Genomic DNA, 13,177 nt, shown 5'->3' with positions numbered 1-13,177 from the left:
ATAAAGTTGTATTCTAATTAATGTGAGGGTATTTTAGGAAAATAGCTACCTAAATTGATTGTTCCAACAAAGTTAATTACTTTTTCTTAAACTGTGTAAAAAAAAAATCAGGACTATCAAATGGGACGGATGGAGTATTATATAACTGGAAATCACACGCACGTTTTGACAAGTGAGATAATACAAAATTATAAAATTGGCTTGTTAATTACACTTTTGATGTTATATGCCCATAGCCAAATTAACCTGATACTCTCTCACATTTTCACAAGAATAAGGGCAACTTTTATAATTAATGGGAGAATTGGGGGGGCTTATTGTAAGTTAGCATAATGAACATTTGAGGGCTAACCGAGTGAACTAATTGTACATAGGTTTTTAGCAGGGTTTAAGGGCGCAAGGCGGCTTCTTTCCCGTCTCCTCCTCCGTCGAGGGCCTTCCCCTTTTCTCTTGATTTCGCTCTGCTTAATCCTATTTCTTTTTGTTTTTCCTCAATTCATTTTCTGAACCTCAAATCATCAGCTTACTAAATACTTGACTATTAATGTCTGTTTTTAGCACCCTTAGAATCGGTCACTGATTCAGCTTTCCTGCGCAAGATTTTTTTTTTTTTTTTTGGCCTGATAATTTAATCCACTGAATATGTGGAGAAATATAACAAAGCAAGCATCGTTGAGAAATTTCAAGTTTTCCTCGGAAACCCATTTCTTCTCACCACCATTTGCCTCCAAAATCTTTCTCCAAGATGATAGCTTTAATGGAAAAACCCGGACTTATAGCAGTGATAGTGGGCTGAATTCTCAAAAACAAGAAGTTGGTTTTCATCAAACTTCAGTCTTGAAGCAGAAGAATAAAGAGGGTCATCGAAAATTTGGGATTTTGAGTGACCCTTGTGGATTTGGAGTGTCTGGGGGTTTAAGGGGTTATGCTAGTGCTGCTGCTGAGGCTATTATTTCCACTTCTGAGGAAGATGTGGATGATGTTCAAGAATTGGTTGAGGAAATGGAAAGGCAAAACAAGGCAATGGAGGCGAGCTATCAGCAACAAAAGCAGCAAAAAATGGTGGGAGGAATGGGGATGGGGAAGTACCATATTCTTAGGAAAAGGCAGGTGAAGATAGAAACTGAGGCTTGGGAACAGGCGGCAAAAGAGTATCAGGAGCTTTTGGAGGATATGTGTGAGCAAAAACTTGCCCCAAATTTGCCATATATAAAGTCACTGTTTTTAGGTTGGTTTGAGCCATTAAAGGATGCCATTGCTGCTGAGCAAGATTTGTGCAAGGATGGGAAGAACCGAGGAGCTTATGCCCAGTATTTTGATCAGTTGCCTGCTGAAATGATGGCCGTTATTACAATGCATAAGCTAATGGGACTGTTGATGACCGGGGGAGGATATGGCAGTGCTAGAGTGGTACAAGCTGCCTGCCATATTGGTGAAGCCATTGAGCATGAGGTTGGTCACTTCACGATTCTGATTTTGTTTTCATTTTTATATCTTTTGCCTCTTTTTGACTTTTTAGTTGAATGTTAGAGTTTTCCCCCGTTTTCAGATTCAGTTTGTTTGGTTTAGAGGTAACTTTGACATGCTTTCTAGTCAAGTTGGAAGTTGGAAATGTGTATTTTGTCGATGTACCATTGTAGTAATCTATGCATATATTTTGATGAGATCTGCCAATTCATAAAGATAAATAGAAAATTCCTAGGCTGACATATCCAAATGGTATTTGAACCAAGCAGACATCATGTATTTTAAGCAGAAAACTATCAGAACGTCTTGGAGAGCATTTTGACATCGATATATAAGCAAGCTGTGATCTTTCAATGGTTGAAGTCTTATGCATTCATAAACTAGCACAAGTAAATATTTAGGTTCTATTGGGCCTCTAAAGTAGGAAAAATACGAAAGCTTCAACTGTAGTTGATCTATTTAAAGAGAGTTTTTTTCTGTTTTTAAGTGTAATTGCTGTTTAGGTGGCCAATTCTGAGGCAAATATTTAGCTGTTTGAGATGGCATTTTACTTTTGGCTGGGCCACTTGAAGTAGGTTTTACCAGATTGCTCTTAGTAAATCCTAGTGGATTATGGATTTCATATCTTGGTTCTCTGAATATTCTTCTCTTGTATATGAGCTAAGAATATCAAATGCTTATGGCAACAATATTATGCAATTAATTGTTTTACTTGCTCATGACACGGTTGATCCTTGAGATTATATCAGGTGGATAATCCAAGACATTTTGTAGATCTAATGTAAACCAGCTTCTAAGATAATGTAGTACAAAAAGATCAGAAACATAAGGAACAAAAATATCCAGTCTTGTTCATTACAAATTCCTTCTTTTTAATTCACTCTGCATGCCCATCATGTGATGGTTTCTTTCCAATTTCTGTACCTATCTCCATGAATGTGTACATGCCATGGGAAAAGGGACAAAACTAACAATCTGATGAATCGAATCAGACACTAACTCGAGTCAGAATGTGCTGTTTGTGATTGTTTCATAGGTTCCTTATCATGGTATCCTTTCTTGGTCAGGTTAGAATACACAAGTTTCTGGAGAAGACCAAACGGAAGAATGCAATGAATAAGAATCCTGAGAAAGAAACTGAACCAGTGGCTAAGGCAGAAGATAGACTAAGGAAAAAGGTCAATGTTCTGATGAAAAAGCAGAAGCTTCATCAAGTAAGGGAGATAGTAAAACATCATGATGGTTCAAAGCCCTGGGGGCAGGATGCTCAAGTTAAGGTGTGTACTTATTTCTGTTTTGAATTATTATTAGTATCATCATTGGTCCTTATTATATCAACAGCTATTGTTGTTACTATTGTGGTCAGTGAATGCTTAGATGATTGTAAATTTTCAAATCAATTGTGCAGGTTGGATGCCGTTTGATTCAGATTATGATGGAAACAGCCTACATACAGCCTCCAGTCGATCAGTTTGAAGATGGTCCACCTGATATTCGACCTGCATTTGTTCACACACTTAAGACTGTTGAAACACAGTGAGTGGAACCTGACCTATTCTTAAAGATGTTAATTTCTCTCTTCCATTACATTATATGCTCCTCTTATCTTAAATAGCCACTGCGTACTTCCGGTGCCCTGTTTTATGATATTGCGCGGTCTCCTTTTTAACAGGAGGGGCAGCAGGAGATATGGGGTGATTGAGTGTGACCCTCTAGTAAGGAAGGGCCTGGAGAGAACAGTAAGTACTATAGATTCTGCCTCTAATTGTTTTGCACGGACCTAACTGAACTTAAATTCTTAAGGCAGTGTCCAAATACCAAAAGTCTGCTGTTTGTTAACACCTTATGCATCTTGTAAGTGTTGTGTGGTTTATTATTATATTTTTTTGGGCTTGTATCTAATTGCTGACAAACAAAAATATTTCTGATTTCTACTGTTTGAACAGGCTAAGCACATGGTGATTCCATATATGCCAATGCTGGTCCCTCCCCTGAACTGGACAGGGTATGATATTCTTGCATCCCATTCGTCAAACTTCAATTTGCTATTCAAGATTTACTTGCTTCAGTGTGTGTGTCCATTCATTCTTCGATTAACTGTTCTTTTTTTTTTTTATAATTTTTCTCCGCTATAAAAAAGAACATGTCCATTTGCATTTTTTATATGAAGTTTATTCAACTGAAATTCAAGAGCAGACTTGAGTAATTAAAATCAGATGCATTTATGCTGTTCAGATTGTTGGGTTCTGTTAATCGTTGAGCTTTTTTTACCCCTTTCTTCGTGCTTCATTCTTTTTTGCCTTTTTGGGGTAACAACTACCTCTTGCTGATGTATTCAGAGCCATTACCTCGTCTGAGGGCATGTCTGCCCATAAATTAGTGTTATGTACTCTTAGTTTTTGGGTGAGTGGGGTTTTTTTTTTTTTTTTGGTTTTGGTTTTTTGGGGGGGGAGGGGGGGTTTGGAGGGGATTCCAAATATAGCCCTTTATTTTCTTCCTTTTTCAACATCACTGGTTACTGGGGACTAAAGCGGGTGATTAACTTTTCAGAATGATAGTTGTTTATGAATTTTTAAGTGTTGAGTGACTAAAAGAACTCTTTACTTGCCTGCACCGATCTTTATAATTTTGGCAGGTATGACAGAGGTGCTTATTTGTTTTTGCCTTCCTATATCATGCGTACACATGGAGCAAAACAACAGCGAGAGGCTCTTAGGAGATGTCCAAAACAGCAACTAGAACCAGTTTTCCAGGTTTGCTGAGATTAAATTTCCTTCCTTTCTGGCTTATTGCATTTTTGTCCTAATCCTTCACTGTTGTCATCTTGATTAGATGTCGGCATTTTGGTGTGATTTATGTCACAAAAATTTGGAGTTCATGCTTCTGACAGATTTTTAAGATGTTCTTATTTGTATGCCATTGTCATGCTTCATTTTATATTGGTAAATTACATAAAGAAAATGCATTTCACGCTTTTCTATCACTTTTGAGGTTTTTATGTGAGATGTCTATTGCCCATGATATAAGAGTTCACTACGGCGATTTCAGTTTCTGATTGGATTTTTTTTTTTTCGGTTTGGCCAACCAGAAGTGAAAATTCAGATTTTTCTGCATGTGAAGGATTGGTGCTCAAAAAGTACATAGATGTAGATTACTGTCCATCACCAGAACATTTCCTCATTATTGATGAGTGAAGTATGTAAAAAGTGTATGTGATTCAACTACAGTATTTAAATCTAAAATTTTTCCGCACCACTTCAATCACATATACTACTACCATTTTAGGATTTTTAGAAGAATTCAGTAACGAAAAATTCTTATTATTAAAACTAAGATAAATATGCCACTGACATCAATAAAGCCAAAGCAACAGAATGACACTTGGTTTATTTGGGAACTGCTAGTTGTTTACTGATGAACTCTAGCGAGAAGCATTTTGTAGCTGTTGTATATTAAGTTCTATGTTGAAACTTATTTTGAGACAAGTATCGTTTATTCACTCATATGTTTATTATTCCATATTTCTGTGGTTCAGGCGCTTGACACACTTGGAAGTACAAAATGGAGGGTTAATAAAAGGGTGCTTGGTGTCATAGACAGAATTTGGGCCAGCGGTGGCCGTCTTGCTGATTTAGTTGACCGTGACGATGTGGGTATCCCTGCAGTAATTTTAATTTTGTTCTTTTGTTTCTTCTTTCTTTGTTGGATGCAAGAGAAAACTTATAGAAGCAGAAAGCACTCCTTGCATGTTGATAGTAGAAGGTCGGCTCATGAACAATACAGTTCCCTACTCACTGAGATGGACTCATGAATAATGGATGATATACTGTAGACAAAGCGATCTTTATAAAGCATTTTTGATGTTTCATTAGGATTCCAAATTTATATATGTCTAAAAACGTATACATGGACGTGAAATTAAAGACATCAATTCTAGAAGCAGTATGCAAGCTGGATGGATAACTAATTTTCTGTAACTATGTCAGATCTTTAGCGAAACCTTTGTTACTTATTTGTTTTCCTTATAGTAGAATTGTTTTTTCTGTTGTCATTCTTATTTATCCTTTACTTGTTACACGAAATATTGAACTATGTTCTAGCTCATTTGTTCAGTATACTTGCATCAAATGTGTTACGTCGCTATACTCATCTGTAAAATGTTAATCTTGTGGGATAATAAGTATCAGATGCATGTCTCTCACTCTCAGTCTTGAGACATTTTTTTATTGCAAATTTAGATCCCTTTGCCAGAAGAGCCAGACACCGAAGATGAAAGAGAAATCAGGAAATGGAAGTGGAAAGTTAATAATGTGAAAAAAGAGAACAGTGAGAGGCATTCGCAGCGGTGTGATATAGAACTTAAGCTTGCTGTAAGAACCTCTCTCTTAGATGTAATATGATACCGTTTTCAGTTAGACGATATCAAACTAATTTTTCTACTTATGCGAGCAGGTTGCTCGGAAAATGAAGGATGAGGAGGGCTTCTTTTATCCACACAATCTTGATTTCCGAGGCCGTGCATATCCCATGCACCCACATTTGAACCATCTTGGGTCTGATCTATGCCGTGGAATCCTTGAATTTGCAGAGGGGCGTCCACTTGGAAACTCAGGCTTGAACTGGTTGAAAATACATTTGGCAAATGTTTATGGTGGTGGTGTGGACAAGTTATCTCATGAAGGTCGTGCAGCATTTGCCGAAAACCATTTGGAGGACATATTTGATTCTGCAGACAGGCCTCTTGAAGGAAGGCGTTGGTGGTTGAATGCAGAGGATCCCTTTCAGTGCTTAGCAACATGTATGAATCTCTCTGAAGCATTGAGAAGTCCCTCTCCAGAGACTACCATGTCGCACTTGCCTATCCACCAGGTATAAGACTTTATTTAAAGCTTCACTTCATGTGCATTTTCATCCTGAGAAAGGACATATTCTGAGGGTGTATTTTCTTTCATGCTATGAATGTGGTTACTTGAAAAACCTTACACAACTCATAAAGGTCAATAGATTGTGCAGAAAGACAAATTTGAAGCATTTATACTTCTTAATAGATGGATGCAGAGGAATATCTGTCTATCCCTTTTCTAGTTGGTCAAGTTTTTCTGCTTTAAGATCGAGTTCTGGAACATTGGCAAATTGCCCAGCGAACAGCGTAACACATTTGAATATGCAAGACTGACTGCACTTATTCCTCTCAAGCTAACTCGATGGATGCTTAGTCCCAAACCATGGCTAGTCCATCACCTATGATGAAATATCCCAAAATGCTTTTATTTTGTTTGCTTATTACTTTTTTGAATGATGGAAATTGACATTGATTTTGAATTGAAATAAATGTCCAATTTGATCTGACTTTTTTGTTTGCTACTATTTCCCTAAAGGATGGTTCATGCAATGGCCTGCAACATTATGCTGCTCTTGGAAGGGATAAGGTAACACATTTCTTGCCACTGCTTGTTTACATGTATTAGATAATATATAATCCACATTGGCCAGAGTGTGCAACCCAGCTGCAAAAAAGTTTAAATATCATTCAGTTGCTGATGTTGATGCTGGGGTTCATGTTGTGTGTGTATTTTGCCTTTTTTTTTATAATTACCTATACCCAAGTTGCACCCTTCGAAGTTATAGGCATTTTTAAACCAGTATTACAATAACTCATTAGCAAGTCGAGAGATCACTGAGGTTATTTGGTATGTATCACATGTCCTAAACTGTTTTATCTAGGGTTACTCTTGCTCAAATAGATATGTTGGACTAATAGGGATTGAGTAGAAATTTGAAGAGACTGTTGATGGATATGACTGAGCTAGGCTATTAGTTTTATTTGCGACATTATTTTGTGAATGTCTTCTTTTGTGTCATACAATTGATTATGATAGGTGAGGTTCATAAATGGTTGAGTTAAACTGTTGCTTAATGGAAGTGGTAAATTTGATTCCTTGAACTAACCTAACCCCTGGTGATGGATCCACAATTTGCATAAAAAAGATATAATAGAGAAGTATTTCCAGCTTCTCAAGATCTTCATATCTTAGCAGACTTGATATAAAAGTAAACAGTCTAATGAAGTTCTATTTCGGATATTTGATTTCAGCGACTTCTTACTTCATCCTGTAACTCTATGATGTTTAGCAGAAGATTGATAATAAATACCAGAAATTTCTGACTGGAGTTTTCTTGTTCAGTTGGGAGCAGCAGCAGTCAATCTTGTTGCTGGTGAAAAGCCTGCCGATGTTTATTCTGGAATTGCTGCTAGGTAAGCTAGATTTCTGGATTTTGTTGTTCCATTGACCTTTTTGTTTCCTTCTTTTTGAGGTTCTTAGAGGGCATTATTGGTGGATAAATGCTGTTTACCATTCTTTCTTCCTTTCTTCGATTTTGCTGAGGGTTTCTTGAGATTAAGGGTTAAAACAAACTTGTAGTATAAGTTAATTCCTGGGTTACATGGAATTACCTTATATGATAGCACTGCTCCTTGCTACAGTCAAATTAATCAAATTAACATCAGGAGAAAATTTTCGGAACAGTCGTCTACTTTATCTCTCTAAATGACTATTGGCAAGGAGTAGTTTTCAGAGACGAAGCTTATACGTCAGACAGGCTTAAAACTACTGAGATTCTGGTCATTATTGTCTCTGCAAGCCTTTGGCTAATACTATGTTTAAGTTGTTTGGTTTCTGGTAGAAAGCGTAAAGGGACTTCAATGATGATTCTGAGCTCATAATTTGAGAGAAAGCATCACAAAACGAGTTGATAACTCTTAAAACCTTGTTAAATGGATCAGTTGACTACTCCAATTCTTCCATTAAATACGCTGGCCTGAGTAATCTTGGGAATCCTTTTCTAAAATCAGATGCCTCAGTTGGCTTTTGGAAGATTTAAAGACATCCAATAGAGCTTTGGTTTAGAGTTACACCAAGTACTATTTCAAATTAAGCCATCACAAAATAAAGTATTCCTCTACATGATACTGGGCCATATCTGTTGCAACAGGGTTCTTGACATTATGCGAAAAGATGCAGCAAGAGACCCTGCAAGTGATCCAAATGTCTTGAGGGCCAGGCTGCTGATCAACCAGGTTCTCTTGTTTTCCATTCATTTTGATATAGAATTAAGCTTTAGTGGTGTTCTCCATTTTGTGAATTACTTGGAACTTTTATCTATTGGAAAGTAGAGGCAACTTCCAAGAAGTGATTATGCATTTGGCATCATTGCTACTTGTGATTAATCTCTATTTTTTCTTCTGTTTATGCTCTCCTTCTGGCGGTGAATACTCAGCTGATGCATTGTGTAATTGGTCATATCCAGGTGGACAGGAAATTGGTCAAGCAAACGGTCATGACATCAGTCTATGGTGTCACTTATATTGGTGCACGTGATCAAATTAAGAGGAGGTTAAAAGAACGTTGTGCCATTGAAGATGAAGCTGAGTTGTTTTCTGCAGCTTGCTATGCAGCAAAAGTAAGTATTTTGAGCTTGTTTTCTTGTATTTTTCTTTAGGTACATGGCATATAATGCTCCCATGTGCTGAAGCAGTAAAAAGTTTTAATGCTTTATGTCTGCCTTCTGAGCAGACCACCTTGACTGCTTTAGGGGAGATGTTTGAAGCAGCACGAAGCATCATGAGTTGGCTTGGTGACTGTGCGAAGGTCTGTCTTATCCTTCTCTAATCTTTGAAACAAAACAAACTATATCTGGATATGCTTGTGGATTGGTATTCTTGGTTCTTCAACTGATGCACTGTGTTGTGTATGAAATTAATATTCTTTTCTCATCTCTTCGTTGAGGCGAAATATTGAGTTGAGCTTCAAAGATGCATGTTACTGCATGGTCTATTATCTGGTTGCCTCCAATTGAGATTAAGCTTTTGAATGGAGTGTAGGGATAATGATGCCTCCATTACATGTCTGTTGTGGCAAATAGGTGTAATGTGGAATACCATGGATTTGTAGGGCCTGCCTACTCATCTATTTATCTTATTTGTTTGTTCAAGTTGCTGATTGTTTACCTTCATTTTGTAAGAAAACAGTTTTAGGAGTATCAAGCGAACTCGATCAAAGAGGGAAGATATAACAGCGTTCTGTAGTGAAATATGGTTCAGTATAATCAGTCTAAATGAAAACAGCTAACTTGTAGGCCTGTGAAATTATTTTGAATTAGTAAAGGAGGAAAATACCAGAGATCAGAAAGAGACATTGATTAACAAAGAAATGTACAACATTTGGGGAGGGCCCTTACCTGTATGTTTCCCCCTTAGGTGGAACGTAATCAAAATAAGATAACCATACTAGAATTGAATGAAGATGCTGAAGAATTTCTCGGTGATATCCTATATTCATGTTTTTTGACTGATCATGACGTGATGGCAAAACTGTATAGGTCATTGCTATGGAAAATCAGCCAGTGCGGTGGACTACTCCACTTGGGCTTCCTGTTGTGCAACCTTATCGTAAACTCGGAAGGCATCTTGTAATCTTCTAATGCTTTGTAACATTTTTTAACAGTTAACTTGTGTTTTGCTGAGCATTGGTTTAAGCATATACATGGAATTTTGGAACTTGACCAAGTTTTGGTTGTTGGACTGAATGCAGATTAAGACATCTCTTCAGGTTTTAACATTGCAACGAGAAACAGATAAGGTAGTTTTACCTTTCCTCTTTTCATTTGATAATGGTCTCTCAGTATCATGTGATTGTACTTAATGACATTAAACCTAAATTTATCAGCTTAAATGTCGCATAATTGCCCAATTTTCCTCTCATTACTGAATAGTGAAACAAAGAAGCAAAGTAATGATGAATTTGATGATTAAGTGGTTTTCGGGTAGAAAGAATTTCTGCAAGATCCAGTTGATGGCACTGGTCATACAGTGACCGACATTAGGCAGATATGCATTTAGCATAAAGCATGATGGCGTTAGAAGTTATGTTATTGGCTAACACTTTTAAATTTTATTATGGCAGGTAATGGTTAAGCGGCAGAGAACAGCTTTCCCTCCAAATTTTGTCCACTCCCTTGATGGCTCTCATATGATGATGACTGCCATTGCTTGTAGAGAAGCTGGCTTGAATTTTGCAGGTTTGTAATATATGTACCTCTGTTCATTTTCCTCTAGGTTTATAATCTTTCCTATTCTCCTGCGTGAGTAATTATGACTAGTTTCTTTAACCAAATTTGGTCACAGGGGTGCATGATTCCTACTGGACACATGCATGCGACGTCGATCAAATGAACAAGATCCTCAGACAGAAGTTTGTTGAACTATATGAAGCGCCAATTTTGGAGGATGTAAGTTCTTTTACTGTGCGTCAACTTATTAAATGTTAGGTTTATTTTGCTTATTATGATATAGTTGGATTCGACTATGTATACGGGCATGAAGCTCATTGCACTGTTATTAGTCTCTGATTCCCCAGACGCACGGACTAGAGGGAGTATGATTTGGGAAGGTCAAGTGGAAAAGTTAATCTTTTTTTTTCTTTTAATAAACCACCAAGAGTAGGTATGTAAATCTGTGTTGCTTGGACTTGCATATGGGTGTCGTATATGGATATATGTTTCTAGGTGTCAGATTCGTTAATTTGCGGAACATAAATCACGGTGACATCTCTAAAGAGTTGGACATGGTCCATTATCCTCATTTGTAATTAACATATCAAAAAAATTATGACAACATAAACCAACATAAATTATTTTTGTCTCATGTTTAAATTTAAAATGAAGATTTATATATGTACATGCGTGTGTTAATCATTTGTCAGTTTTGCATATATAGGACATAAGAGAAGGAAAGATGATAGACTTCACAAATAGGATCAAAATCTAACTCATGCACTCATTATGGTTTCAAGCATGATATCAAGTTTGCTTCTTTTTCTGCCTTCTCTGTGTCCATTAACTTTGAGGTGTCCAAAACTTCAAATGAAGTGTCAGACTCGGATCCCATACTAGTACCAGTGTTGTGCCATGTCCGACATGGGTACAGCTGGAGAGGAGAAGAGTCTGAGTAGCAGAGGGGTAAATTATATTTTGTTTATTTCCTTCTTTGATGGGTAAGTGATTGCAAGGTATTTTTTCACTTCTTAGCCTGAACTATTCTTTGTTTGCATGGAAACATCTTTCATTTCATTTATCCATCAGCTTCCATCTGTAGAAGTACTCTTAGAACGTTTGTCTTATTTTTCATTAAAAAAGTTAATTAATCCACTTCGACATTGCCTTTCTTTTTTCTTTGTTCTTGAACGTTGAATATTGTGAAGTGTTAATGGCCACAAGTGAAGTCCGCTGGACATAGCCCTTTTCCATGCTGTCTGGGGTTGAACCAAATTCTTGACTAGCCTTCTTTTTCCCTCTTCCCTTTCATTTTTTTTCTTGTTTGCGCTTTACTTTGGAGGAGTCAACTTATATTTGGTCGGATGGTTTATACCATAATTACTACTGGAAACCTCGCTATTTAGCTCAAGTATTTGTGTTATCTTCTCCTGATTTCAATTTTCTCCTCACATATCATTTAATGCTACACACATTCCTTGAATGATCATTCGTTTATGATTGGTTGGCTTGATTTTGCAGTTGCTAGATAATTTTCAGAAGTCATTCCCTAAATTGAAGTTCCCTCCGTTACCAGAACGGGGGGATTTTGACTTGAGAGAAGTTTTAGAATCTCCATACTTCTTCAACTAGAGGACAATTACTTCTTTTTCGGTGAAAGTTGCTTCTTTTTTGGTGAACTTTCACGCGAAATGGCATCTCTATGGTTGTGGACACCGTACTCAGTCGGCAAGCGCCCTTTCTTTATACTGTAGAAGTCAAAGAAGTAAACGAGGGGATGTCCATGACTGTGATTGACTCTCTTTTACGAGTCCTCATGATTCTTGTGTACATATGTCGAGCATACAAGTCTCCACAAGGTGTTGAAGCTTAAGGACCTTCGCCTGAAGTAAAGGTGATATTTTTTCATGGTTCATTATTACACCTACAATTGTGTGCATAACTTTGCTGTTACAAGTTCAAGACAACAAATAAAAGATCTAGGAGTATTCTAGAAACAGCTCAAATGGATCAATACTTCCATTGATGACAAGGACTGCTGTACATTCTAAAGTAAGGATAGGAAAGTTGGAATGAAGCACTTCCAGAAATGACTGAAGTGTTTCTGGTTTTGTTCTTTTGTCAGTTCAATTTATTTTCCTCCTCGATTCCATTGTAGGAGGGTACGTAAATGTTTACTGTTGAAAATTTTGCTGCTGTATTTGTTTCAGGTTTATCTCTTGTAGATTGTACTAGTAAGATATTTCAGTATTTCAATTGAAAACGCAGGAGGTGGTTCAACTAAGCTCCCTGCCATGATACCTGGAAATTAAAATGTGCTGTGTAAATTAGTATGTAATGCTGCACAAAATGGAAAGTGATTGATACCAGAGTACCATGCTTCTGTGATTTGTTCACATATGAAGTCTTTGCTTATTCAGGGTCGAAGAGAGGAGTTTTATTACCTTTCCCTGGATCCCTATCCCTGTCTCTTCCCCATGTACCACAAACAAAAAATGGCTTTTGTTTCGTTCGAGATTCTGGATCATTTTCTACCAAGAATTTGTCCTCCTACAATCATTGTTCTTCTGTGCATCGTTGCATGTTTCCTGGATTTGTTGCTTCAAGTAAACATCGTCTTTCCGCGCCGAATGGAATTCTAGAAAATGGTTACCTGACA

The 13,177-nt window shown here is 37.1% G+C and overlaps 1 protein-coding gene across 2 annotated transcripts; it reads left to right on the top strand.

Moving 5' to 3' along the window:
• Positions 1-438: 438 nt before the first annotated feature.
• LOC113753150 (DNA-directed RNA polymerase 1B, mitochondrial-like) lies at positions 439-12,660 on the top strand. 2 transcript variants are annotated; one of them, XM_027297249.1, is made up of 19 exons: positions 439-1,452; positions 2,535-2,744; positions 2,876-3,003; positions 3,140-3,206; positions 3,414-3,472; positions 4,103-4,220; positions 5,003-5,116; positions 5,706-5,837; positions 5,920-6,336; positions 6,846-6,896; positions 7,653-7,723; positions 8,461-8,545; positions 8,776-8,928; positions 9,042-9,116; positions 9,847-9,936; positions 10,059-10,106; positions 10,431-10,545; positions 10,652-10,755; positions 12,040-12,660. In XM_027297249.1, exons 1-19 carry the CDS (start codon positions 643-645, stop codon positions 12,148-12,150), a joined length of 2,958 nt encoding a protein of 985 aa, XP_027153050.1. In that variant the 5' UTR covers positions 439-642; the 3' UTR covers positions 12,151-12,660. The 2 variants fall into 2 exon arrangements, with proteins under 2 accessions (XP_027153050.1, XP_027153051.1); XM_027297250.1 differs by having other exon boundaries at positions 1,307-1,452; positions 2,540-2,744.
• The last annotated feature ends 517 nt before the right edge of the window (positions 12,661-13,177 follow it).

The sequence above is a fragment of the Coffea eugenioides genome, chromosome 11, assembly GCF_003713205.1.
Source record: "Coffea eugenioides isolate CCC68of chromosome 11, Ceug_1.0, whole genome shotgun sequence".
In the NCBI taxonomy this organism is placed as follows: domain Eukaryota; kingdom Viridiplantae; phylum Streptophyta; class Magnoliopsida; order Gentianales; family Rubiaceae; genus Coffea; species Coffea eugenioides.
This window is presented reverse-complemented; position numbering and strand designations above follow the sequence as displayed.